The sequence below is a fragment of the Alosa pseudoharengus genome, unplaced genomic scaffold, assembly GCF_046254945.1.
Source record: "Alosa pseudoharengus isolate Yale_2024_CS ecotype anadromous, Long Island Sound unplaced genomic scaffold, YU_APseudo_1.1 YU_APseudo_1.1_scf_14, whole genome shotgun sequence".
Classification (NCBI taxonomy): Eukaryota; Metazoa; Chordata; class Actinopteri; order Clupeiformes; family Clupeidae; genus Alosa; species Alosa pseudoharengus.
Window position 1 is genome coordinate 12474051 of NW_027468609.1, and position 25564 is coordinate 12499614.

Consider the following 25564-nt stretch of genomic DNA (forward strand, 5'->3'; position numbering starts at 1 on the left):
TTTACAAGAATACACAACACTGTTATATCATTTAAAGTTCATTGAACTGTTCGCCATGCCCTGCCTTAAAGTTCATTAAACTGTTCGCCATGCCCTGCCCAAGCACTGAAATTGTTAAAGGGAATCACTGCATGGCGAGATGAGCCAATGACGGAGCACAGTGGGCGGAAGCTGTCTGTTGATAATTGACATGACGTCAGCATCTGCGCGCAGCCGCAGCCAGGCGAGGAGAAGATGGTGCTCATCAAGGAATAGTAAGTTCAAATACTCCAAATATCATTCACTTTAGCAGGTAGAGCTGCCTGTCAAATTATATATGTATGACATGAGACATGAAGAGCTCGAATGCTATTTGTGTCTGCGTCGGTTCATGTGTTGGACGAGCACTTTGCAGCCGGACGGGATGCAGAGCAAGAGACCCCGGCTTGTCAGGGCTAGTTAGCTTAGTGGCTAAACACTGCTACTGGTGCATTGGCATACAACGAGCCGAGCTACAGCTAACGTCAGCGGTCTCAGCCGTAATGTATATCTGAATGGCTAAGCTTCTGCTGCTGTGCGAGCAAGATTAACGCAACTCCATCTGTCGAATAAATGCAGAGAGAACTACTGATTGAGAACTGATTTTTCAGCGATTCATCACATGCATCGAGCTATCTGTTTAACACTATGTCACTATGTTGCTTTATGCATCAATATCAAACGGTGATATCAAACGCCGGTGATATGCACTGCTCCCTGGAACCCCAGCTAGCTATCCACTGATAGCTGATTAAAGTGGAGTAAATATTTTTATCTGTCAATGCAATCTGCGTGTGAACCGTTATTCTAGCCTAAAACGGGAACGTAGCGAACGTTTGTTCACAGTGATCCGATGTGGCGCCATAGTTTCGGATCAGGTCTTCAGCTTAATCCAGGTCAATAGGTGTTAAGGTGTGTTTTGTGGGAGCTAAATTAAGTCCGTTAACTTTACCTATGTGTGTAGCTACCGTTCGTTTTGTTAAATCACACTATATGGGCATGCATTGCTGATCTTAAAGTGTCTGCACAGAGATGGGCCATTTAGTGAATACTGAGAGCATCAACATTATTAGAACGCAGTCATGGAACAACCTGTAACGTTGGGCGCAGGGGTGTGGGAGTGATGTTAAACGTGATCGACGCATAAGCTAATTACGCGCACTCCGCTCCCGTTAGCTGGTGGATATATTTAGCCGTGCAGTGCTCAGTAAGTGCGCTTTTCTGATGCTTTCGTCCCAGGCTTACCATTGCCTAACACGAATCAAGCGCCACGATACCTTGACTCCGATAGTCGGTCCCTTCCCTTGTGATTACAGTATAACCTGTGTTGATGTGATGTCTCCTGCTGTCACCTGACTCACCTGTCATACAAGATATGGCAACCTGTTGTTGCTGATGTCTCCACTTTAAACAGTATGTGCAACTCGGGGACACAGATTTCTAACAGTCCTTAGCACAACGTTACAATATAAACAATATAAACACGTAGATTAATCTAGCGGCCTTTAAACGTGGTCGTTTAAATGAGAATGACCTTAGAGTTAGCATTGGCTCCCACCTGCGCTCTGTGCGGGAATGCTTGCACTGTTTCGAAATCACATGGCGTTTTATTGTCCTGTCCTCTCCCTGACTGATTGCTGTAAGGAGGTCCTAAAGCAGCTAACTCTCTCCACAGGTCTCACCTCGAGAGTTATGTCATAGAAGCCTCTTCCCATAGGCCAGTCCGTCTCTCTGGCCTTAAGTATCTAGGAATAGGAAAGCCACACTGACTACCTCTGCCCTGTGTGTGTATGTGTGTGTGTGTGTGTGTGTGTGTGTGTGTACATGTATGTGTCGGTGTCTTCAACCTCCAGTCCAGTCTGCTGTGGCTGCTTGTTTAATGGTCTGCTCTAACAAGCCCACTCAAAGAGATCCCATCTAAAGGAGTGTTTTGAGTATAGAGAAAAGCACGGTGCTCTGACCATAATGTGCAGGTAATGGTGGTGCAAAGGTGATTTAGTGACTGCAGTGGTGGGAATCATAAGCAGATAACTGTGACACAGGTGACTTCCACATCTGTAGTAGTGCTCAAGTGATCATCATACACAGTGAGTTACCTGTGATGCAGGTAAATGGTGCACAGGTGGTTTCTGAAGCAGGTGACTGTGCTCAGGTGACAGTAAGGTGACCGTGACACACATAGGTGACCTGCGTCTAGTAGTGCTCAAGTGATCATCATACCTGATGCAGGTAACTGGTGCGCAGGTTAACTCATATGCTGACACACACACATAGTTGCCACATGCAAGCCAAGCAATTCTGATTAGAGTTGGGCAATTTGACAATATTTCTTATCATTTTTGGTCGTAATAAGTGAGGTACCATTAAACACGTGGGCTGGTTTTTGCTCCACATACTGGAGTGGTGAACTATGCAAACACAAACATTGTTCCATAAAAGTGAAACTTAATCCTGGCCTTCTATATGAATGCTACATTTTACCAATTAAGTAGGTTAAAATGCCATATGACAATTCCAGTGAAAATGCAAGTTAGTTCTCATCAACAATTAGTAGGCCTATGGCACAGATGATGCTTTATTGCACGGCCCTAATTTGGATATGCAGTGTCAGGTTCTCATCAACAATTAGCCTAGTAGGCCTATGGCACGGATGATACTTTTTGGCACAGCCCTAATTTGGATATGCACTGTCAGGTCATTGTAGCGCACAGGTGTGTGAGGCCCTGTAGTGGTGGCACAGTCCAGTCTAGTCACTTTATAAAGTGCATTTAAAACAACAGGCAATGACCCCACTGTTCTTTGCCATTGAGGCGAAAAGATTGAAAATGGTCGGGTAGAGTTTCTGGTGCTCAGGTGTTTGCATGTATTCCTGATACTCAGGTGTCTGGGGTGCCAGGTGTTTGTAGGGTGTTCCTGATACTCAGGTGTCTGGGGTGCCAGGTGTTTGTATGGGGCATGTGTGCCTGATGCTCAGGTATCTGGGGTGTTCAGGAGATGGGACGCAGGTGTCTGGGGTGCTTAGGTGTTTGTAGTGCTGAGGTAGTGGTTCGGGTCTCTGGAGCACAAGTGATGTGTCAGTGGGGCGCAGGTGTCAATGCTGCTCAGGTTATGGGGCGCAGGTGTCTGTGATGCTCAGGTGATGGATGCTGTGTCAGTGCTGCTCAGGTAATGGGGTGCAGTTGTCAGTGCTGCTGTGTCAGTGCTACTCAGGGGATGGGGTGCAGGTGTCAGTGCTGCTCAGGTGATGGACGCTGTGTCAGTGCTGTTCAGGTAATGAGGTGCAGGTGTCAGTGCTGCTCAGGTGATGGGGTGCAGGTGTCAGTGCTGCTGTGTCAGTGCTACTCAGGGGATGGGGTGCAGGTGTCAGTGCTGCTCAGGTGATGGACGCTGTGTCAGTGCAGCTCAGGTGATGGACGCTGTGTCAGTGCTACTCAGGGGATGGGGTGCAGGTGTCAGTGCTGCTCAGGTGATGGGGTGCAGGTGTCAGTGCTACTCAGGTGATGGGGCGCAGGTGTCAGTGCTGCTGTCTCAGTGCTACTCAGATGATTGGGCGCAGGTGTCAGTGCTTCTCAGATGATGGGGCGCAGGTGTCAGTGCTGCTCAGATGATGGGGCGAAGGTGTCAGTGCTTCTCAGGTGATTGGGTGCAGGTGTCTGGGCTGCTCAGGTGATTGGGTGCAGGTGTCTGGGCTGCTCAGGTGATTGCTGTGTTGCGGTTTCTGGTGTTCAGGTGATTGTGGCGCACACGGGAGGGACGTTGTGTCTTTGTTGTAGGGTTGGCCTAATGTGATCATCATGATGCCCATGTATCTATGGTCTCTGTATAGGTTATGAGTGATGTTGACTTTCAATAACTCACCATGTTGATAAGAGGGCAACAGCAATTTCATTAAGAGGTTGTGTCTCTCTCCCCCTCTCTCTCCAGGGCTTAAATTTCACTGCGGGATTGCGGGTATTGCGCATAATTTGTTCAAGTCCCGCAACTGTAGCCATCATAATGCGAGAAATTCCCGCATACACTTTTACAGCCTGTCTGATGACGTTAATATAATCATGAAGTGGCGTGAAGGCGGTGCTATTGACCGGACGGATCAACTACCGAGTTGAATTGAACATGGCCTCATGCAGACGCAGACACACACACACACACACACACACACACACACACACAGACACACAGACACACAGACAGAGAGAGAGAGAGAGAGAGAGAGAGAGAGAGAGAGAGAGAGAGAGAGAGAGAGAGAGAGAGAGAGAGAGAGAGAGAGAGAGAGAGAGAGAGAGACTTTGCGCTTACGCAAATAGGCTACTACGCAACCATGGCAAACTTTTACATCTGGAAAGAGCTCCTTGGTAACTATCCTGCTAGCTCAGGTCACGTCAACACTTGATCCCAGAAAGATTGTCTTCAACTTGTTCGTTTTTTGAACATTAATTTTATCTAATAACATAGAAAACATAATGAATTGCATCCACATATCCTTATGCACTATGCAAAACTTTTATTCACTAGCGACTAGCCTAAAACCGTCAGGCTGAAGGGAGGCTAATTACTCTCACGTATTTTCTTAAAGTGACACTCAATTACACCTACTCATCACCAATGTGCACTCAATTAGACCTACACAACACATTAAAGATATGCCTAAGTGTTATAGTTTAAACGTCAATATGAAGCATTCAAATTACTAAATATGTTTAGCTACTAGTAATTACTAGTAAAATGCTATACATTAAAAAAAATACATTATTAACTAAATACACTCTATATGAATTAACAAATATATGAAATAGAAACATAGCCTATCACATAAGCCATAATTTTCAATGTGTGTGTGGAGAGAGTCAAGCAGAATCTAGGATGTCCACTGTTGTGAATGATCCCACTACAGTATATATTACTGATGACATCAGGGTGTTGGGGGCCCCAAAATCAAACAGTTTTTTAAAAAGTATCGAAGAAGTATCGAAATTGCAATCCCCCCCTCCCCCCTAAATTGTGTAAATCCCCCCTACATGAATAACCTAAGGGGGGAATTCCCCCCCATTTTGAAAAATGAATTTTAAGCCCCCCTCTCTCTCCCCCCCCCCCCCCCCTCTCTCTCTCTCTCTCTCTCCTTCTCAGCCGTGTGGTAGTGCCATGCTCAGTGGAAGAGGTAAGAATCACACTGTGTGTGTATGTCAATTTTGTTCTGTGTGTGTGTTCTTTACAGGGTCTTGTATGTGTGTGTATGTGTGTCTTTTATTTAGTTCTGTGTGTGGGTTCTTTACAGGATCTTGTGTGTGTTAGTGTTTGATTTAGTTCTGTATGTGTGTGTGTGTGTTCTGTACAGGGTCTTGTGTGTGTGTGTGTGTGTGTGGATGTTCTTTACAGCAGGGGTCCCCAACCTTTTATGTACCATTGACCGGTTTGATTTTTTTTTTCACGGATCGGGGGTTCCATGTTCCGTGTTGTGCATGCATTACTTGAAAAGAACTAGCTCCAGTTATGTATGAACAGTGAAGGTAACAAACTCTTAAAAATGTGAAAAACGTGAACTTCAAGAAGTGAAAATATGAACTATGAAAATTGAACAACTTGAAGCTACATCTATCATGTGTGAACATGCTTAACAAAATATGGTAACAAAACATGGGAACTAAACGTGCATTACGAATATAATCAGTGGGAGCCCTGTGCTTGTTTCCCTGCAACAAGAAGGTTCCATCTGGGGGTGATGGAAGACAGTAACACCCTCAGTGTGTTTGAAATCGATTGCGCAATTTGGTCTTAGTAGCAGTCATTGCCGAAAACCTGGCCTCGCATAGATACGTTGTGGGAAATGGTAGCAACGAGAATATCTCGGGATATTCTGCTTTGGTTTTCATCCAAAAACCCGCCAGAGAGGTTTCCTCATAGCCTACACACTCTTAAGACAACCGTCATTTGCAATTTCGATCAACTGCTCTTCCTCCTGCGCTGACAAGTTATGACTATTCGGGATATTGACAATTGGGTTGCGGACCCACTCATTGGTTTGCCGTGGATCTTTGGAGGATGGGAAGTAACGCTCAAACTCATTTGAAAGCGCAACAAGGTGATCGCGCACCAGCTGCGAGAGAAAGGGCCCTGCCTCAGTCTCTCCCAAAACCCCCACTACTGTTTGGAACATATCAAATACACCCAGATCCACTCATCGTACCCACAAATCAAGCTTGGCTTTAAATGCAGCGACTTTATCTGCCAGTTTAAAGACAGTCGTCATTCTCCCCTGCAGTGACAGGTTGAGGTCATTAAGCAACCCGAATATGTCACACAGGTAAGCGAGTTTTGACACCCAGCCCTCATCACTAAAATATGCAGCTAACGGTGACTTTTTTTCTGTAAGAAATCTCTGCAGCGGCTCTCGCAACTCAAACACTGACCTGCAACCAACCAACTTGGATAGCGTACCACGGTGACCCATTCACCCTCTCTAACAACTGTGCCTTAATATCCTCTGACATATCATCAATTCGCCTATGGACAGTGCTTGCAGAAAGCGGTACCTGAGCTATTTTTTTAGCTGCAGCCTCCCCAAGGAGTTCATTGCACATGCCTTTACCAGCAGGCAGAATTAACTCTTCCCCAATAGTAAAGGGCTTCTTAGATTTAGCAATCCGACTAGCCACTATGAGGCTTTTAGCGCAGCCACGTTCACTGATGTGGTTGCTTTACGCACTAGTTTTTTGTCCTTCTTGCTCGCGTTTCTTACGCTCAAAGAACTCAAGGGGTTTGTCTTTAAGTGTAGGATGCTTGGACTCTAGATGTCGAATTAGCTTTGATGGTTTCATTGCTTCGTTTGACAACTTATCGCCAAATACCACACATAAATGACTTGGTGCATGCGAGTCACCGGTCTCTGCGAAACCATATTTTAAATATGACGTATTGAATGACCCCTTCTTTTTCTTTGAGGTATCTGGCTCACCATCGTCAGTGGATATTATTGCGAATGTGACATTGCAAATTAAATTTAGTTTATATGCATTTTTTTTTAAACTCTTGCCGTAGGCTATGGCCCGGTTAGGAATGGCCCGGTGGGTTGGGACCGCTGCTGTGTGTGTGTGTGTGTGTGTGTGTTCTTTAAAGGGTCTTGTGTGTGGATGTTCTTTACAGGGTCTTGTGTGTGGATGTTCTTTAAAGGGTCTTGTGTGTGTGAGTGTTTGATTTAGTTCTGTGTGTGTGTGTGTTCTGTACAGGGTCTTGTGTGTGAGTGTTTTATTTAGTTTTGTATGTGTGTGTGTGTTCTGTACAGGGTCTTGTATGTGTGAGTGTTTGATTTAGTTCTGTGTGTGTTCTTTACAGGGTCTTGTGTGTGAGTGTTTGATTTAGTTCTGTGTGTGTGTGTGTTCTTTACAGGGTCTTGTGTGTTTTTATTATCAGTCTCTGCGAAACCATATTTTAAATATGAATGACCCCTTCTTTTTCTTTGAGGTATCTGGCTCACCATCGTCAGTGGATATTATTGTGAATGTGACATGGCAAATTAAATTTAGTTTATTTAGTTTGCATGCATTTTTTTTAAACTCTTGCCGTAGGCTATGGCCCGGTGGTTTGGGACCGCTGCTTTACGTGTGTGTGTGTGTGTGTGTGTGTGTGTGTGTGTGTGTGTGTGTGTGTGTTCTTTACAGGGTCTTGTGTGTGTGTGTGTGTGTGTGTGTGGATGTTCTTTACAGGGTATTGTGTGTGTGGATGTTCTTTACAGGGTCTTGTGTGTGTGTGTGTGGATGTTCTTTACAGGGTCTTGTGTGTGTTTGATTTAGTTCTGTGTGTGTGTGTTCTGTACGGGGTCTTGTGTGTGAGTGTTTTATTTAGTTTTGTATGTGTGTGTGTGTTTTGTACAGGGTCTTGTATGTGTGAGTGTTTGATTTAGTTCTGTGTGTGTTCTTTACAGGGTCTTGTGTGTGAGTGTTTGATTTAGTTCTGTGTGTGTGTTCTTTACAGGGTCTTGTGTGTTTTTATTATCAGTAATAGTTTTTATATGTGGTTTATTTTTATAGGCAGGTGCGTATGTGTATGTCCATGAGAAAAGAGCCTGTGTGTGTTATGATATACAGAATTCCATTACATACTCTCTTCCTCATTAATGTGTGTGTGTCTGTGTGTGTGTGTGTGTGCGCGTGTCTGTGTGTGTGTGTGTGTGTGTGTGAGCAGTACCAGGTTGGCCAGCTGTACTCTGTGGCAGAAGCCAGTAAGAATGAAACAGGAGGAGGGGAGGGCATCGAGGTGCTGACCAACGAACCCTACGAGAAAGAGGGAGAGAAAGGACAATACACACACAAGATCTACCACCTCAAAAGGTACACACACACACACACATACGTGATCTACCACCTCAAGAGGTACACACACACACACGCACACACACACACACACACACATACGCGATCTACCACCTCAAGAGGTACACACACACACACGTATGCGATCTACCACCTCAAGAGGTACACACACACACACATACACACACATACGCACACACACACACATACACGATCTACCTCCTCAAGAGGCACACATACATATACACACATACACAATCTACCACCTCAAGAGGTACACACACACACACACACACACACACACATATACACGATCTACCACCTCAAGAGGTATACATATACATACACACACACACAAACAATCTACCACCTCAAGAGGTATACACACACACACACACACACGATCTACAACCTCAAGAGGTGCACACACACACACACACACAATCTACAACCTCAAGAGGTACACACACACACACACACACACACACACACAATCTCTACCTCAAGACACACGGGCACACACATGCACACTCTAGATGTATCACACACACACACACACACACAAAAGCCTCATGCAAACACACCAAATAATTCACCAACATGTGATATGTTTATTGCTAAGTCATGTGTGTGTGTGTGTGTGTCTGTGTGGGTGTGTTTAGTAAAGTGCCAGGGTTTGTGAAGATGATTGCACCAGAAGGAGCCTTGGTGTTTCACGAGAAAGCTTGGAACGCCTACCCCTACTGCAGAACCAGTGAGTGTACACACACACACACACACACACACATTTACCGCTAACATTGACATTGTGATATTTGTACCAGTGGTGGACAGTACGAAGTAGATGTAATTTGTTCCTGTAAGTTACAAATAAATGTAAAATGAAATAATTGTTCTCAAGTGCTGTTATTTCATAACCGCTTGTTCTCCTCTAATTGCTTTCAGTGTTTTGTGCTTAAAGGAACACGCCACCCAAAATCAGTAGTGATATATGTTCTTACCGTAACTTTCACGAGTTGAGTCGTACCTCTCCCGCGTCGGTAGGTGCACTCAAACGCTCTGTCGCGCGGCGCGAATGTGTAAGCATGTTGCTATGCTAGCGGGCTCTGCCGTGGCCGTAGAGAGAGGCACATAGCAGTATTCAAACACCTCCACGTTTTACCTACTTAAATACAGTTGCACGAGTAGTTGATGAAAAATGTTAGGGCACACAACACGAAACGTGACGATTTTCCAAGCGAATAAACATGAGAACTACAATGTGTGGCGCAATAGCACTTGGGAGTACTTCGACCTAGGTAGTAATATTAATTAACACCTAATTGTAGATCCTATCCACCACAGAGTTTAGAATCCATGCTGGATCGACCCTCAGCCTCTCCCTCCCCTCTGAGCGAGAGAGGCACACACACTAGAGATGCGCTGATGGGCTATTATTTCAACCATAACTGCATAGCAAAACTTATCATCCATCAGCCATCCATCAGCACCAAAGTTTGTTGACCAATTTTCAAAACTGCCCACCATCCGCTGGTTGTTTTAATGTAGGCTATATGGGTGATGCAGCGCTGTTGACGTGAGGCTAGAAAGCCCTTGCCTGTTCTAGAAAGACTGATCTAATGCAGCAAATATATTAAAAGGCAAAAGTCGTACATTGGCTAGGCCTATCCCCAGAATATCAGCAGCAAACTCGGTCTCTGTCGCGCAAAACAGTCTCCAAATAAAACGCACATCGGCCTGTTGCCTATTCTGCCAGCTTGTGACAATATATCGTCCAAAATGCTTGATTGCATTGCATTCTCCACATTTTTGGCTACATTTTCATGTACCACATCAGCATTTTTGTTCAGTGAATCTTTTGTAAATTGCTTTACAATTACCGTCGGGCCTATAGGCCTATTGCCTGGCTTGCCTCAGCTTCGGTCACGTCCTTTTACAATTTTATCATTGTAATAAAAAACGCAATTTGCCACATAATTTCAGCATGCTCCTGGCCTACTAATTAATGCCTATTGTACTTTATTTTTTGCAAAAAGAAAGAAATCCTTGATAAAATAACAAGTCATTCACATTATAGGCTACTTTACACACTGTTATGTCAGGTTGACTGACAAGCCTGTTCTGAAGACTCCCATTCATTTTGACTGCACGAGCGCGTCTTTTTCAGACAGACATCGCAATTCATTTTATAGCAGGCCATCGGACAAATATGACGCCTCGATATTAAAGAAACTCTGACTCCATTCATTCTGAAAGTCCACCGCACAACAATGCAACGTGCATGTTCACATTTTTAGTAACAACCGCCAAACTTGCTTGCTTGCCTTACACATCTAAGTTTTCCGACTATTTTTCTTACCTTCTTTTTCCGCTGTGGATGTTAGTGAGTTTGTAGAAGTTTTAGCTCTTACGTTCTGAACATCTCGCACTGCCATCGCCCGATGTCATTTCTTAGTCATATCACTCTCTGTCTCTCTTTTAAATGCCTATTCCCTGAATGGTAGGCTACAATTATGTGTTTTATATATAGGCTAATATCTAAACAAAATAACCCAGGCAGTCTTATCTAGGATATAACACAGGTTGAAGTTGGTTCTATTTAGGGAGGTGAACATCAGATGACTCAGAAATGACATCGGAAGACAAGGAGTGAATATGGCAAGAGGCAAGCCGAAGTCTGCTGACAAGGGCCCGACGGTAATTGTAAAGCAATTTACAAAAGATTCACTGAACAAAAATGCTGATGTGGTACATGAAAATGTAGCTAAAAATGTGGAGAATGCAATGCAATCAAGCATTTTGGACGATATTGTCACAAGCTGGCAGAATAGGCAACAGGCCGATGTGCGTTTTATTTGGAGACTGTTTTGCGCGACAGAGACTGAGTTTGCTGCCGATATTCAGGGGATAGGCCTAGCCAATGTACGACTTTTGCCTTTTAATATATTTGCTGCATTAGATCAGTCTTTCTAGAACAGGCAAGGGCTTTCTAGCCTCACGTCAGCAGCGCTGCATCACCCATATAGCCTACATTAAAACAACCAGCGGATGGTGGGCAGGTGCAGTTTTGAAAATTGGTCAACAAACTTTGGTGCTGATGGATGGCTGATGGATGATAAGTTTTGCTATGCAGTTATGGTTGAAATAATAGCCCATCAGCGCATCTCTAGTGTGTGTGCCTCTCTCGCTCAGAGGGGAGGGAGAGGCTGAGGGTCGATCCAGCATGGATTCTAAACTCTGTGGTGGATAGGATCTACAATTAGGTGTTAATTAATATTACTACCTAGGTCGAAGTACTCCCAAGTGCTATTGCGCCACACATTGTAGTTCTCATGTTTATTCGCTTGGAAAATCGTCACGTTTCGTGTTGTGTGCCCTAACATTTTTCATCAACTACTCGTGCAACTGTATTTAAGTAGGTAAAACGTGGAGGTGTTTGAATACTGCTATGTGCCTCTCTCTACGGCCACGGCAGAGCCCGCTAGCATAGCAACATGCTTACACATTCGCGCCGCGCGACAGAGCGTTTGAGTGCACCTACCGACGCGGGAGAGGTACGACTCAACTCGTGAAAGTTACGGTAAGAACATATATCACTACTGATTTTGGGTGGCGTGTTCCTTTAATATGATCTTTTCAATAAACAAATGTCAGACACTATTTAAAGATTGGTGTGCCAAGAGTGGCATTAGTATTTTCACCTAAAATCAGTTGATTTAGCAGGAGTTTTGATGTGAAAATGATAAGGTACTTTTACTTTTAATACTTAAGGACTTATGAAGGCAAAAACTTTTATACTTCTACTCGTGGAAATTGAAAGTGAATACTTCCACTTTTACTGGAGTAATAATATTTTACACAAGGTATCTCTACTTTTCACTCAAGTGTGTAGTTAGTCTGCTTCGTCCACCACTGATTGGTACCATTGATCACTTTGAATTGTGGGGAACCTGGCAAAAACTGATGAGTTTTTCTTTTGTCTTTTTTATGGCATGTGCTCTTCATGTTTGCAGTAATCACGGTGAGTGCATCTGTTTGTGTGTGTTTAGTAGTGTGAGTGTGAGTGTAAGTGTGTGTGCGTGTTTAGTAGTATATGTACTCTGTGTGTGTGTGTGTGTGTGTGTTTAGTAGTGTGTGTATGTGTGTGTGTGTTTAGTAGTATTTGCACTGTGTGTGTGTGTGTGTATTGAGTGTGCTTGCTTACATGGTCACTGATCATCTAGACGTGTGTGGTAAGTGGTGTTCATCCATTACCTGCATAGGGGCATGCACATTTACCTGCATAGGGGCATCCACATTGACCCTAAAGATGGTAATGTGATGGATTAAAACTTCAGACAATGAATGGCTGACGCCCATCCAATCAGAAGTGACCGCAAACGGCAGCATTGCTCTTGGTGAGGCGGTGGTCAACACGTAAAATTGCTGCCCAAGTCCATGTTTATTTCACTAGCTGTGTCATTGTGTAACTTAGTAGAGTGTCATTGTGCAACTCCTTTCTTATTTCAACTCTTTCGTTTCTTCATTGTGGCACAAATTCTCTTCTTCCGTCTTCTTTCCTCTCTTCTTTTTTATCATCAACCCGCTATGGACTAAAGTAACTTAATCCACTCTGTCCTGTTTCTGAATCTTGCTAGAACGAGTACATGAAAGACGACTTCATGATAAAAATCGAGACGTGGCACAAAGCAGACGACATGGGGAACCAAGAGAATGTGAGTAAAGTGTGTGTGTGTGTGTGTCTGTGTGTGTGTGTGTGTTGAGAGAGAGAGAGAGAGCCGTGTGTGTGTTTGCGTTTAATCTTGGTGTGATGTCTGCTCACAGATCCATGAGCTGGATGCAGAGACATGGAAGACTGTAGAGGTGGTGCCCATTGACATTGCAGACAAGACACAAGTAGAAGCTGCGGTGAGCCATCTATCTATCTATCTATCTATCTATCTACTGTATCTCTATCTATCTATCTCCTAACCCTTCACTTGTTACCCTTCAGCCTCTTACCCCTCACCAGTTACCCCTTACCCTCTCGCCAGGTCTCTTGTTACCCTTCAGCCCCGACCCTCACCCCCTTACCCCTTACCATCTGCCCGGGTCTCTGGTTACCCTTCAGCCCCTCACCTATTGCCCCTCGTCCTCTTCTCCTTCACCTGTTACCCCTTCAGGTCAACCCTCTCCCCAAAGATTCCAGAATACTAACCAGGACAGAGTAGCATAACTCATCCCCAATGGGAGCTAAAACCAGATGGATCTGGTCTCATTATGTGACCCAAGACATCTCCCTTAGTCCCCCCAACCCACTCCCACCCTTCCCCCAGCGAACACGGCAGCAGTCACCTCACCATACCTCTGACCCCTGAGGGTAACCACAGCAACATGCCCTGGTGGTAGGTTAGCCTCACTGCAAGTCCTACATGTGACCTCCTCAGCGACACCACACTGCTTGTGTTGATGTGGCACATTGGCTGGGGAAGTGGAATAGTCCTGAATGAATGTGCTGTCATGAATGACTTCCACACAGAAAGAGGGGCTAAGACCGTAACCTTGCCCTCTCCTTCCCTGCCCTGCCCTGCCCAGGTACAGGTGAACTGTGAACCTTGTGAGTGTGTGTGTGTGTGTGTTTTTCAGACATGAGGTTAGATAGATAAATAGATAGATACTTTATTGATCCCCAAGGGGTTAATCTCTGCTTTAAGACATAATACACCAGAGGTTTAAAAGGGGAAAGGATCACACCATCAACGGTGCAGAAGTTCTTGTCTATGCTGATTTTGTGTATGTGTGTTTGGGCATCGTACTTTTGTATGTTTACACTCATGACGCTACCAGAGCTAGTGAGCGGAGCGCGAGCGAGCGAGGAGTGGAGCGGATGGAATTTTGCTGGAGCGCATTTTTATTCAGAGGCCGGAGCGGCCGCTCTGTCCCGCTCCATTTTCGATCCGATACCGCTCACGCCACGAGTGTGAGGCATGCCCAAATCCACCCTGAATTCACGTCTTCGTAGTGTATCCAAGACCGCTACAATTCAAAACAAACATATTGACCATAATTGTAACAGTTTAGGCATAGCCAGAGCTTTGCTCAAGATAAGCTTTAAAGGCTAGCATTCAGAATTAGGGGAGCGAATAGCCTTCAGATCACGAAAATAGCGCACACTAGGAGTTTCAAACACATACACACACTACACATACAGGGGCAATTTGAATAGCCTATGCTTTAAGTAAGGCTGAAGTAAAAAAAATGGCAGTCCTCTCTTCAACTGGCAACAGGCAACTCTGAAGTCTTTTTTTTTATTTATTTTTTAAAATGGAGGTATCATATAGAGCTGGAGAGCTGGAGGAAGTGCCCCCCATTCATTTCAACGGCCCATTCTACACTAGCTACTTCAGCCAAAAACGTTTTAAATTCCCCGCAACCATCTTTTTCAAAATGGCGTTTCACAGTGCTCATTTCCGCCACCATCTAGATTTAGCCAGTTAGGTGCTGCATTACCGATGGAGACAACGTGGAGTACAACGGTATGTTGTCGATGTGGAATGGTGGTTGAGCTGGCAATTTCCTGATAGAAGGTTCAGCCAATCCACACGGATGGCATGATTTATGGCGCCTAATTGGCTTGTTTGTGTGTGCCATTTTTAAAGATTGTAGCAGCCTGCTGGGATGTTAACCAGCTGAAGCTTACCCTCCAAATCCTGCCCCCCTGGTTTTATATGGTTTCATGTCAATCATGGTGGAGGAAATGTGATGCTGTTGACCACTTTGGTACTCATGAAGAGGCAACTCGGAACAAGGGAGGCTAGTACCCTATTTTTCCACAGGGCTGTTTCCACTACCGGACCTGGAACTTTTTTTTTACTGGGCCGGGGCCATTTGTTTGACCAGGGTCCTTCAATTCTAATGGAAACACAAGGACTGAGAGGACCGAGTGAGAGTAGGATCCTGGACAAGTTCCCATTTTACCCTGAACGCCCATATGCAAACTCGACTCGTGTCATGTAAAATGCTATCAATGGTATTTGATTGCGGCCAGTTTCACCCTGCAAGAGAACAATGCCTCAAAGCCTGCTCCAGATTACACTGGACTAGACTAGTGTAAGGAAGGCAGTCGGCTGGGATTCCGTCTGTAATGCAGTGATTATTGCAGTCACGGGAGCAGCTAAACCGTTGTGCCCATGAAGACTGACTTATGTTGAGGGGGCTCAACAAAATGACAACTAGTCTTGTTTGTCCAAAAACCTGATGGCAGGCTGTTGATTTGTTTGCCAAGGAATTTTTTGATGAAAGCAAGGTTTCAAGTGTAAAAAGTTTCAGTACAAATTTTTCTAATCTTGCCCATATCTAGATGATCTATTTGTTTTTTTGTTTATTTGATAGGTGAACATCTGATTTCTCAGGATGTATCTGAAATTGTGTGACTGACTGTGTGTGTGTGTGTGTGTGTGTGTGTGTGTGTGTGTGTGTGTGTGTATGAGAGAAAGAGAGATGATGTAACCTGTAGGTGATTATGTGCTGACAGTAACATCTCTGATGTCACACCTGTGTAAATGCTGTCTTGATTCAGTGTCGTGTCAGACTGTAGCACTCGGAGCATTCAGGTGTTCTGTGTGTGTGTGTGTGTGTGTGTGTGTGTAATTGGATCAGTTCTCAAGCAGGGTCAATCCTTTGGCCATCTGTTCCAAGAAAATGCGCTCTCCACTTTGACAGATTAAAGGTATTCCGTGTGTGTGTGTGTCTGTGTCTCTGTGGGAGTAGACATACACACACACACACACAGGTTTGCTCATGGTATTAGGGGACATTAGAAAGCATTATACATCAGAGTATCAAGGAAGGTTAATACACCTGTGTCAGTGGCCAGCCAGCAGAATGGTGAGCAGTGAGTAAGTCTGACAAGAATGACAAACAAATCCAAAAAACATACAATATAAATTAAAAAAGTGTGTATGCATGATTTAGGATGGTGTCAACCTGTCTGAATTCAGCCTATTTAGCAACTGGATGCTCCTTGGCACAAAAGATGGTGTCTATCTATCTGTCTCTATCTATCTGTTTCTATCTATCTATACCAGAGAGGGTTAAAGCGGAGCGAGAGGCGCAAACGTTCGACAATTTCCGCGTTCGATTATTGCAAGTGGGGGGGGGGGGGGGGGGAATCCCCCTTTATGCAGACCAGAGTAAACCCTCGCTGCACTAATGTCAATGGAGACTTGTGGAATTTTACCAATAAATTGGTCATTATGTCTTTCTGGATGTGTTGAGGGTTTTTTGGAAAATGTTGTCATAATCTGTAAGTGTTTGGGATCATTTCAAGCCTAAAAGTGTAATTTTTTAGCGTTCGGATGGAAAATGTTGTCATAATCTGTAAGTGTTTGGGATCATTTCAAGCCTAAAAGTGTAATTTTTTAGCATTCGGATTTGTAATAAAATAACTTAATATCAGACCATGCTGCTGCCAGTTACTGTCCGGTTGTTAGCATCCTAGCTAGCCTCTTAGCTAAGGTAACATTTTAAACGGAGAAGTGTAATTTCTTTGAAATGACAACTAGCTGAATAACATTACTGACATTAGTTAAAGCGGATAGTTTATACTCAAGTGAATTTGCAACAGTATATTAAGTTTAAGCGAAGTCCTTCAACTATTAGTCACTTGTTAGTGCATAGCTGTATTGCCATAGCAACTCCCATCCACTTGTATAGCATTTTAAGCTAGCGTTAGCTAGCTAGCTAGCTCGGTTCACATGACTAATTAAATTATTCATATCATGTCCTAAAGAATGATTCATTGGTATCATACATGATTATAGACAATAATACTGTGAACACAATGATGTTTATCTGTTCTTATTGCTTATTAAGAGAGAAAGTTTATTTAGTGACATAAGGTGACACTCCCACTTATGCAGACCGGAACTGCTCCCATAGTAACGAATTACGTTGCTCTATCTTGTTAGTAATTAAGGATCTTTGTCTATACTTATACTTATACTTACTTATACTTAGTACGCCATCACCCGTTGGTTTTAGCCGCCTTGCTAGCATGCTAGCACTCATTGGTTTTAGCCGCCTGGCTAGCACGCTAGCACCCGCTGGTTTTAGCCACCTTGCTAGCACGCTAGCACCCGTTGGTTTTAGCAGCCTTGCTAGTACGCTAGCACCCGTTGGTTTTAGCTGCCTTGCTAGCACGCTAGCACCCATTGGTTTTAGCAGCCTTGCTAGTACGCTAGCACCCGTTAGTTTTAGCCGCCTGGCTAGCACACTAGCGCCCGTTGGTTTTAGCCACCTGGCTAGCATGGCTGCCTCCTGGGCTGTTGCTGGCGCAATGAGTTTGAGTCCAGACCAATGCAGAACAGAGCAGTTGACACAGCCAAACACTCGCAAAACAGGATTATTTAGTGGACTGCTGTACTAGAGCTTAGGTTGAGCCCTAGAGCTGTACTAGAGCTAAATCAAGCCCGACCCTACCCGAGCCCGTGCACATTGTGCCCGACCCGGCCCGACACATTAACTGTAATTATGAGCCCGAGCCCGATTTAAACCCGACATTTTTTAAATACGTGGGCCATACAAACTGACGCTCTCAACTACAATTCCGAGTTGTTTGAGCTACAGAATTCTGTTTAGAATTATATTAATGAATAATGCAACAGAGGATGAAGAATATAAACTATGTTTGTTTATTCAGAATGGAATGGATCACAAATGAATCCGAATGAAGAAACGTAAGCCACTTACAACGTTAAATTATGTCCCGGCAGCAAAAACGCATTTCTCTGTGAGGGCTTGCCTCGCTCTCAGGTGTATGCTTGGAGAAGTGAAGTGGGCAAGCCTGCTTCATGTTCATCTTAAAGTCTTTTTGCTGTTATAGGTGAACATTGTGCGCACTTAATGCACGCAACAAAGCATACCTGACAAATGCATACCTCCGACTTTTCTCCAAACTTGCTCGAAGTTATTTCTCCTGTTTTCATTTTTTTCTTTACATCTTCAAGCTTCACGTTGCACTTAAGCTACACAATATAGCACAGCAGGCCCGGTGTGATGCGTGCGAGTGGAGAAGCTGCGCATGACACGTGTTGCGTAGATGACATTACAAATTACATTTTGTAACTCTGAGCCTAACTTGTATAACTTTGTACACACTTGTTACTTAGGCCTACTTTGTTAAATATATAACATTTCTGACTATGGCATAGCTTTAGCTCCCCACCCAAGTAGGCTAATGCTAAAAAAAAATGCTTGATCAAGGACCCGGCCCGCGGGTCAAGTTCAGGCTCGGGCAGAGAATCTAAACTCTATCCTGTACCCCTTATTGGACTCCTGTACCCCTTAGTGGACTGTACCCCTCTCTCTTTCTCTCTCTATCTAGTTTGGGTTTTCATCCCTAATTAATCCCTTAATTATCCGTGCACTGGGCTGTAAGCCCATTAAAAAGTATGTGTGTGCAGGACTACATACTGATTTAATGCAGTTTAACATGATTATGTGTGCAGAACTGTTTAAACATAGTTTTTAATATGACAGGACTACAAGCCCCATGAAGACCCAGCCATCTTCATCTCTAAAAAGACAGGCAGAGGTCAGCTCAGCCCAGAATGGAAGGTGAGCACACACACAGTCTCTCTCACACACACACTCACACACACACACTTACACAAACATACTGCTCCTCTGAAAAGATGTAAGAAAAATATGTTTAACAGTTATATTGGATATCAGCAGAAATGATGCCTAATGCTTCCTTAATTTTATTTATTAATTATTATTTTATAACTTTTATTATTATTATTCTTAAAGCAACACCAAAGAACTTTCCCTCTGTCGCACGCACGCTATTTGTTTATCCAGCACCGGCTTTGCAAATAATGATGTCCACAGACAAGGTAGAATATGTTGCACGATTTATGAAAGTACAATGTATCAGTCGACATCAGATGCAAGTCAAATTTGTAGTTTCTTATGTCTCATTCCATCGAACTACAGACCCGCTACCCGATCTGGCAAACTTACATAGTGCGGTTATAGCCGATAGAGGGCCGCAAGGTGAATGCGGAAGTGCCGTTCACCCTGTTACAAGTTGATGAACCACTGAAACGATTTTGGAAACATTATTTTAAGGTACAAAAAACTCTTTGGTGTTGCTTTAATGTTTTAATGCAATGTATACATGCATATATGCATACATACATACACACACACATACATACATACACATTACACACAGAAAATGTCATTCATACTTGGGGGCATTTCACATGCATTTGCACAAACTTAAAGGAACCATATGTAAGATTGTGGCCAAAACTGGTACTGCAATCACTTTCAAAATACTGAAGAGCGGTGTATCCCCTCCCCCTCCCCCCTGACTCGAGGTTGCCAACCCTGATGGCGAAACACTACTGACTTCGTGATTAGTAGATAGGTGGAGGGTGGCGCATCAGGCCGAAACACAACATGACATGACAAAACACAACATCAACATCAGTTGAGGGCTGCAACTTCACTTTTTAAATGACAATATTCTGGCTGGACTACTGTTGTCAGTGATATAAGTATTTGAAATGAACATGATTTCTTAATGTCTAGTGACATATCAGGGCCATTTTATGATTAATTGAAATATTTTTCTTACATACGGTTCCTTTAAGACAAACACACTCATATGGCCACACATGGCTCAGTGTGGTTAATGACCTTGTGTGTGTGTGTGTGTGTGTGTGTGTGTGTAGACCGAGCTGGAATCCAAGCCGCAACACCCTCGGATGTGTGCCTATAAGTTGGTTACGGTCAAGTTCAAATGGTGGGGCCTTCAGAGCAAGGTTGAGCACTTCATCCATAAGGTAACCACATCCACAACTGGTGTTGTGTGTGTATGTATTATATTGTGTGTTAATGGTGTATATATGTTTTGCGTTGTGTGTGTGTGTATATGTTGTATAGTATAATGTCTTGAATTGTGTATTGATGGGCTATGTGTTTTTTATTGTTTGGCCTCAGCAAGAGAAGCGTATCTTCACTAACTTCCATCGCCAGCTGTTCTGCTGGATTGACAACTGGTACGGACTGACGATGGCCGACATCAGGAAGATGGAGGAGGAGACCCAGAGGGAGCTGGAGGAGGTAGAGGCTGTCCCACGTGCAGCAGTAGCACTCTAGACATAGTGTAGTTGTAGCTTGACATGAGTGTGTGTGTGTTGTGTGTATAGATGCGTCAGCAGGGTTCTATACGTGGCACATCGGCAGCAGCAGAAGAGTAGCGCCCCCCTGTGGCGCAAGTACAGTAAGTCTGAGAGGCACTTGCTCCTCTCCTCTCCTCTCCTCCCATCTCCTCTCCTCATCTCTCCTCTCCTTCCATCTCTTCTCCTCTCTTCTTCTCTCCTCTCTTCCCATCTCCTCTCCTCCCATCCCCTCTCCTCCCTTATCCTCTCATCTCCTCTCCTCCTATCTCCTCTCTTCTCCTCTCCTCCCATCCCCTCTCCTCTCCTCTTCACCTCCCATCTCCTCTCCTCTCCTCCCTTCTCTCTTCTCCTCCCATCTCCTCATCTCTCCTCTCCTTCCATGTCTTCTCTCTTCTTCTCTCCTCTCCTCCCATCTCCTCTCCTCCCATCCCCTCTCCTCTTCTCTTCACCTCCCATCTCCTCTCCTCTCCTCCCTTCTCTCCTCCCATCTCCTCTCCTCTCCTCCCATCTCCTCTCCTATCCTCCCATCTCCTCTCCTTCCATCTCCTCTCCTCTCCTCCCTTATCCTCTCCTCCCTTATCCTCTCATCTCCTCTCCTCTCCTCTCCTCTCCTCTCCTCCCATCTCATCTCCTCTCCTCTCATCTCCTCTCCTCCCTTCTCCTCTCATGTCCTCTCTTATCATCGCCCTCTTCTCATCTGCATGCTTGTCTTCTCAGCTCCTGTTCCACGCCTCCCTCACACAGGCAACAGGAAATCTGCTGACTTCTTCACACATTTATTTGTATGTTTTTGCTGTGTGTGTGTGTGTGTGTGTGTGTGTGTGTGTGTGTGTGTGCGTGCGTCCGTCTTTGACTCAACTGCATGTCACTCTTGTGTGTGTGTGTGTGTGTGTGTGTGTGTGTGTGTGCGTGCGTCTTTGACTCAACTGCATGTCACTCTTGTGTGTGTGTGTGTGTGTGTGTGTGTGTGTGCCCGCGCGCGCATCTTTGACTCAACTGCATGTCACTCGTGTGTGTGTGTGTGTGCACACGCGTGTCTTTGACTCAACTGCATGTCACTCTTGTGTGTGTGTGTTTGTGTGTGTGCGCGCGTCTTTGACTCAACTGCATGTCACTCTTTTGTGTGTGTGTGTGTGTGCGCACGTCTTTGACTCAACTGCATGTCACTCTCATGCCTTTTCTCTTCTTTCTTTGTATTTCATTCTCATTCACATTCTCATACTTTTTTTTGTCTCCATGTACAGTATATATGTACTGCCTCTCATGCACGCATATTTTCTTTTGTGTGTGTGTGTGTCCCTGTGTGTGTCAATGCTGTGCTGTGTACTAACTTAATCGTTCACTCACTCCTTTCAGCTGTCATTTCACCTATTTTATGTGTTGTTCCTGTGGGCACCTATGTGATCTGGTCTCTTCTATTTGTGTGTGTGTGAGAGAGAGAGAACTTTTCTAACCTGCATTTGCTTGTTGAAACTGTGCTAATCTGTGTGTGTGCTGTGTCAACTTTTCTAACCTGCATTTGCTTGTTGAAACTGTGTTTGTGTGTGTGTGTTTGTGTGTGTGTGCGCATGTGTGTGTGTGTGTGTGTGTGTGCGTGAACAGCGCTAGCGTGTGCTAACCTTGCGTCCTCTCTGTGTGTGTGTGTGTGTGCGTGTGTTTGTGTGCATGAACAGCGCTATCGTGTGCTAACCTTGCGTCCTCTCTGTCTGTCTGTGTGTGTGTGTGTGTGTGTGTGTGCGTGAACAGCGCTAGCGTGTGCTAACCTTGCATCCTCTGTGTGTGCGTGTGTGTGCGTGCGTGCGTGCGTGTGTGTGTGCGTGTGTGTGTAAGTGAACAGCGCTAGCGTGTGCTAACCTAGTGTCCTCTCTGTATGTGTTGTCTCAGTTGAGGAAGTCAGGACAGGTACGCGGCATGAGCGCAGCCCACGAGCAGTGAGACGCATGACGGCCACCACGGCTCCCAACGCACCCAAGACCCAAACGGAGAAGCTGGCCATTGGTGTGTGTGTTTGTGTGTGTGTTTGTGTGTGTGTGAGTGTGTATGTGTGTTTGTGTGTGTGTTTTGCTGGTTCCAGCTCTTGTAGTCTTGTCATTGTGCAGGCATTGCAGGGGCTGTACCATGAGTATATTGCACTAGAAGTGATTTTAATGTATTTTAAAGAGAAACGTCTGATGACCACAGCTAGATGACTGCGACATTATTGAAATGTTTTTATGTGTTTATTTTCTTTTCTTTGTTTTGTTTGTTTTTTTTGCCATTTTTATCTCTTGTAATGCTATTCCTGAATGATACGTCATCATCTCAGAGTCATAGCAGGGGGTAGTAGGGTAGGTTCAGTGCAGGGTCCAGGCCGTACTTGATCAGACCAAGGTCACAGACAGGGTCACAGACTGGGGATACCTGACAGCCCTGAACAGACCTGTATTCTACACTCAGAATACCCAACACACTTGTACATGTCTAGACAGAGAGTAACGCACGCCGGAACGCAAAACATACACTAGGTGCTGACCTCTGGTAATAAACTTCAAAACAAGAAGAAAATGATGCAAACGCACAGCTATAACTTTATCCAATAGGACGTACATCGAACTCTGGAGCCAGAGTTTGCAACATTTTCTTCTTCTTTTTAAACTTGTACTGTACATGTCATCTACACGTGGAGCGCCCAGTGAACGTTTACATTTGACCGTCCGGTTGGCCCTGTGGGTGGCGTCAGGATATCGTCAGTGCACTTGAGCTCTGTGACTGGCCAGCTCGGGTGCTCTAGCAGATGTCTGTGTTTTAGGAGTTCTGTTGAAGATTGGTCCCAAATTAGCTACAGTCTGCAAATGTATTTAATGATTTATTATTTTTTAATTCCTTCCATCCCTTTGTATGTATTTCACCAGTTAAGTTTAGCACATACACACACACACACACACAGTAACAGATTCTGGTTTTCCATGAAAGTGTATGCGCTCAGGGAGTGCGGTTTCTCTTGATCGACAGCTGCTGTTAAAATGTCACCGCAACAATGCCGCTAAAATCATGTGATGATTACCATGACAGTTATGCCATCCCGACTAACCTGTAGCCTTGGTAACCATTGCTTTAGTAACATGGGCATTGACCTGCAAACCCTGTCGTAGTTGCCAGGGTAGCTGTCATGTGTAAGATCCGTCAGCTAACCACCACGCTAAGCTGCTAAGCTGCCTGCATGAGGATCTGCTTTTGTAAAAACTTGCAGAATGAATGCACAACCTCTCAGAATGTTAGTTTCTTCGAGAGGAGTGACCTTTTAGGTCAGCTTTTTTGGTACAACTTCTCCTTAGTGACCACAGGGATGTCTGTGTTTAGTTTGTGTGTGTGTGTGTTTGGTTTGTCAGGATTTCTCTGCTTCTTTTCCTTCCTCTTCGGTATGACGGGTGATGGCGGGGGGTTAGTGCTTAAATCGTCTCTTCGGTAGGACGGGGGGGGGGGTTAGTGTTTGAATCAACTCTTCAGTAGAACAGGTGGGGGGGGGAGGGGTTAGATGCTTAAATTGTCTCTTCAGTAGGGGGGGGGGGGTAGATGCTTAAATCGTCTCTTCAGTAGGAGGGGGGGGGGGGGGGTTAGATGCTTAAATCGTCTCGGGGGTTAGTGTTCCCCTCTGCATCAACTGTCTCCCTCACCTCCTTCTGTGGTCTCACCTCCTCATCTCCTCCTGTGGTCTCACCTCCTTAACTGTGAACTAGTGAAACACACTCAGCACACAGTGAACACACAGTGAGGTGAAGCACACACTAATCCCAGCGCAGTGAGCTGCCTGCAACAACAGCAGCGCTCAGGGAGCAGTGAGGGGTTAGGTGCCTTGCTCAAGGGCACTTCAGCTGTGGGGGGCCTACTGGTCAGGGTTCGAACCGGCAACCCTCCGGTTACAAGTCCGAAGCGCTAACCAGTAGACCACGGCTACCCCAATGCCTCATCTCCTCCTGTGGTCTCACCTCCTCGTCTCCCCCTGTGGTCTCATCTGCTGTGGTCTCACCTCCTCATCTCCTCCTGTGGACTCATCTCCTTCCGTCTCCACCTGGATGTGTTAGCGTGTTTAGGATGCAGAGCTGCGCTAGGTAGATGGTGTTTGTCTGTCTCTCTGTTCATCATGTGTATATTTACAAACAGAATGTGTGGTTCTTCTAACTGGTTTGTAAATAACTTTCCCAAGAGTCGGAAAGGGATGCTATGTCACTGCGCACTGCAGGTCGATTCTTACCCTACATCTTCAGGACTCCTCAATGAGAAGGGCTCTTTTGTAAGGTGGTGACCTTTGATATGTGTGGTTGTGCCCCCCACCGTGTCTGTCTGGAGTGTATGTGTGTATGTGCATTGTGTGGATTAATCCCACAACAATTCATCACACACCTTGACTGTATTCCAATTCACATTCTTCTGTACTTACAATGCCTAATGTAGCCATTAGGTATTGTAAGTACAGAAGTATGCTAATTGGAATACAGCCCTTGTGTCAGAGTCTAGTCAAACCGGCGCACAGGGATGCAACACAGTCTGTGTGTGTGTGTGTGTGTGTGTGTGTGTGTGTGTGTGTGTTTTGGCTCACCTCCCTGTGGTTGCTGTACGTCATGTCTAGCTGCACCAAATAAGACTGAAGACTTGTCTGGCTCAGGATGTCAGGCTCACTTTTCTACACTGAATCCTTAGGCTAAGCTAAGCTAGGCTAGGAGGAACAAAAAGGCCAGTCAAGTCAGCTTTTTATTCTCTATTCATGATTGAGCACCTGCAAGATTAAAAAAAAAAACAGGATGCGTTCAGATACCTTTTTCAGATGTATTGAAAATCAGGGGAAATTAGTTGTGAATGTACAATGTTATGACTGTCTGTTTATTTGTATTGTAATGTATTTGGGCAGCATTTGAGCTGTTACTGAAAGGTCTAGAAAACATTAATAAATAAAATTAAATTCACTGAATGGTTGGTCTTATTACATGTTTACAGAAATCCCTAAAAAACTGGCACATTTATTATTGTGTTTATTCGCCATGGTAATGAGATGAGTGCTACACCTTTAGTTCACTCACTTATCAGTCCCTGCTG

The 25564-nt window shown here is 44.7% G+C and overlaps 1 protein-coding gene across 1 annotated transcript; it reads left to right on the forward strand.

Moving 5' to 3' along the window:
• The first annotated feature begins 202 nt into the window (after positions 1-202).
• On the forward strand, positions 203-23923 carry LOC143122398 (phosphatidylinositol transfer protein beta isoform-like). Its single transcript, XM_076283204.1, has 12 exons — positions 203-254; positions 5143-5173; positions 8194-8339; positions 8984-9075; positions 12335-12342; positions 12959-13036; positions 13146-13229; positions 18840-18917; positions 20045-20155; positions 20313-20435; positions 20522-20595; positions 22379-23923. Exons 1-11 carry the CDS (start codon positions 235-237, stop codon positions 20570-20572), a joined length of 822 nt encoding a protein of 273 aa, XP_076139319.1. The 5' UTR covers positions 203-234; the 3' UTR covers positions 20573-20595; positions 22379-23923.
• Positions 23924-25564: the final 1641 nt, after the last annotated feature.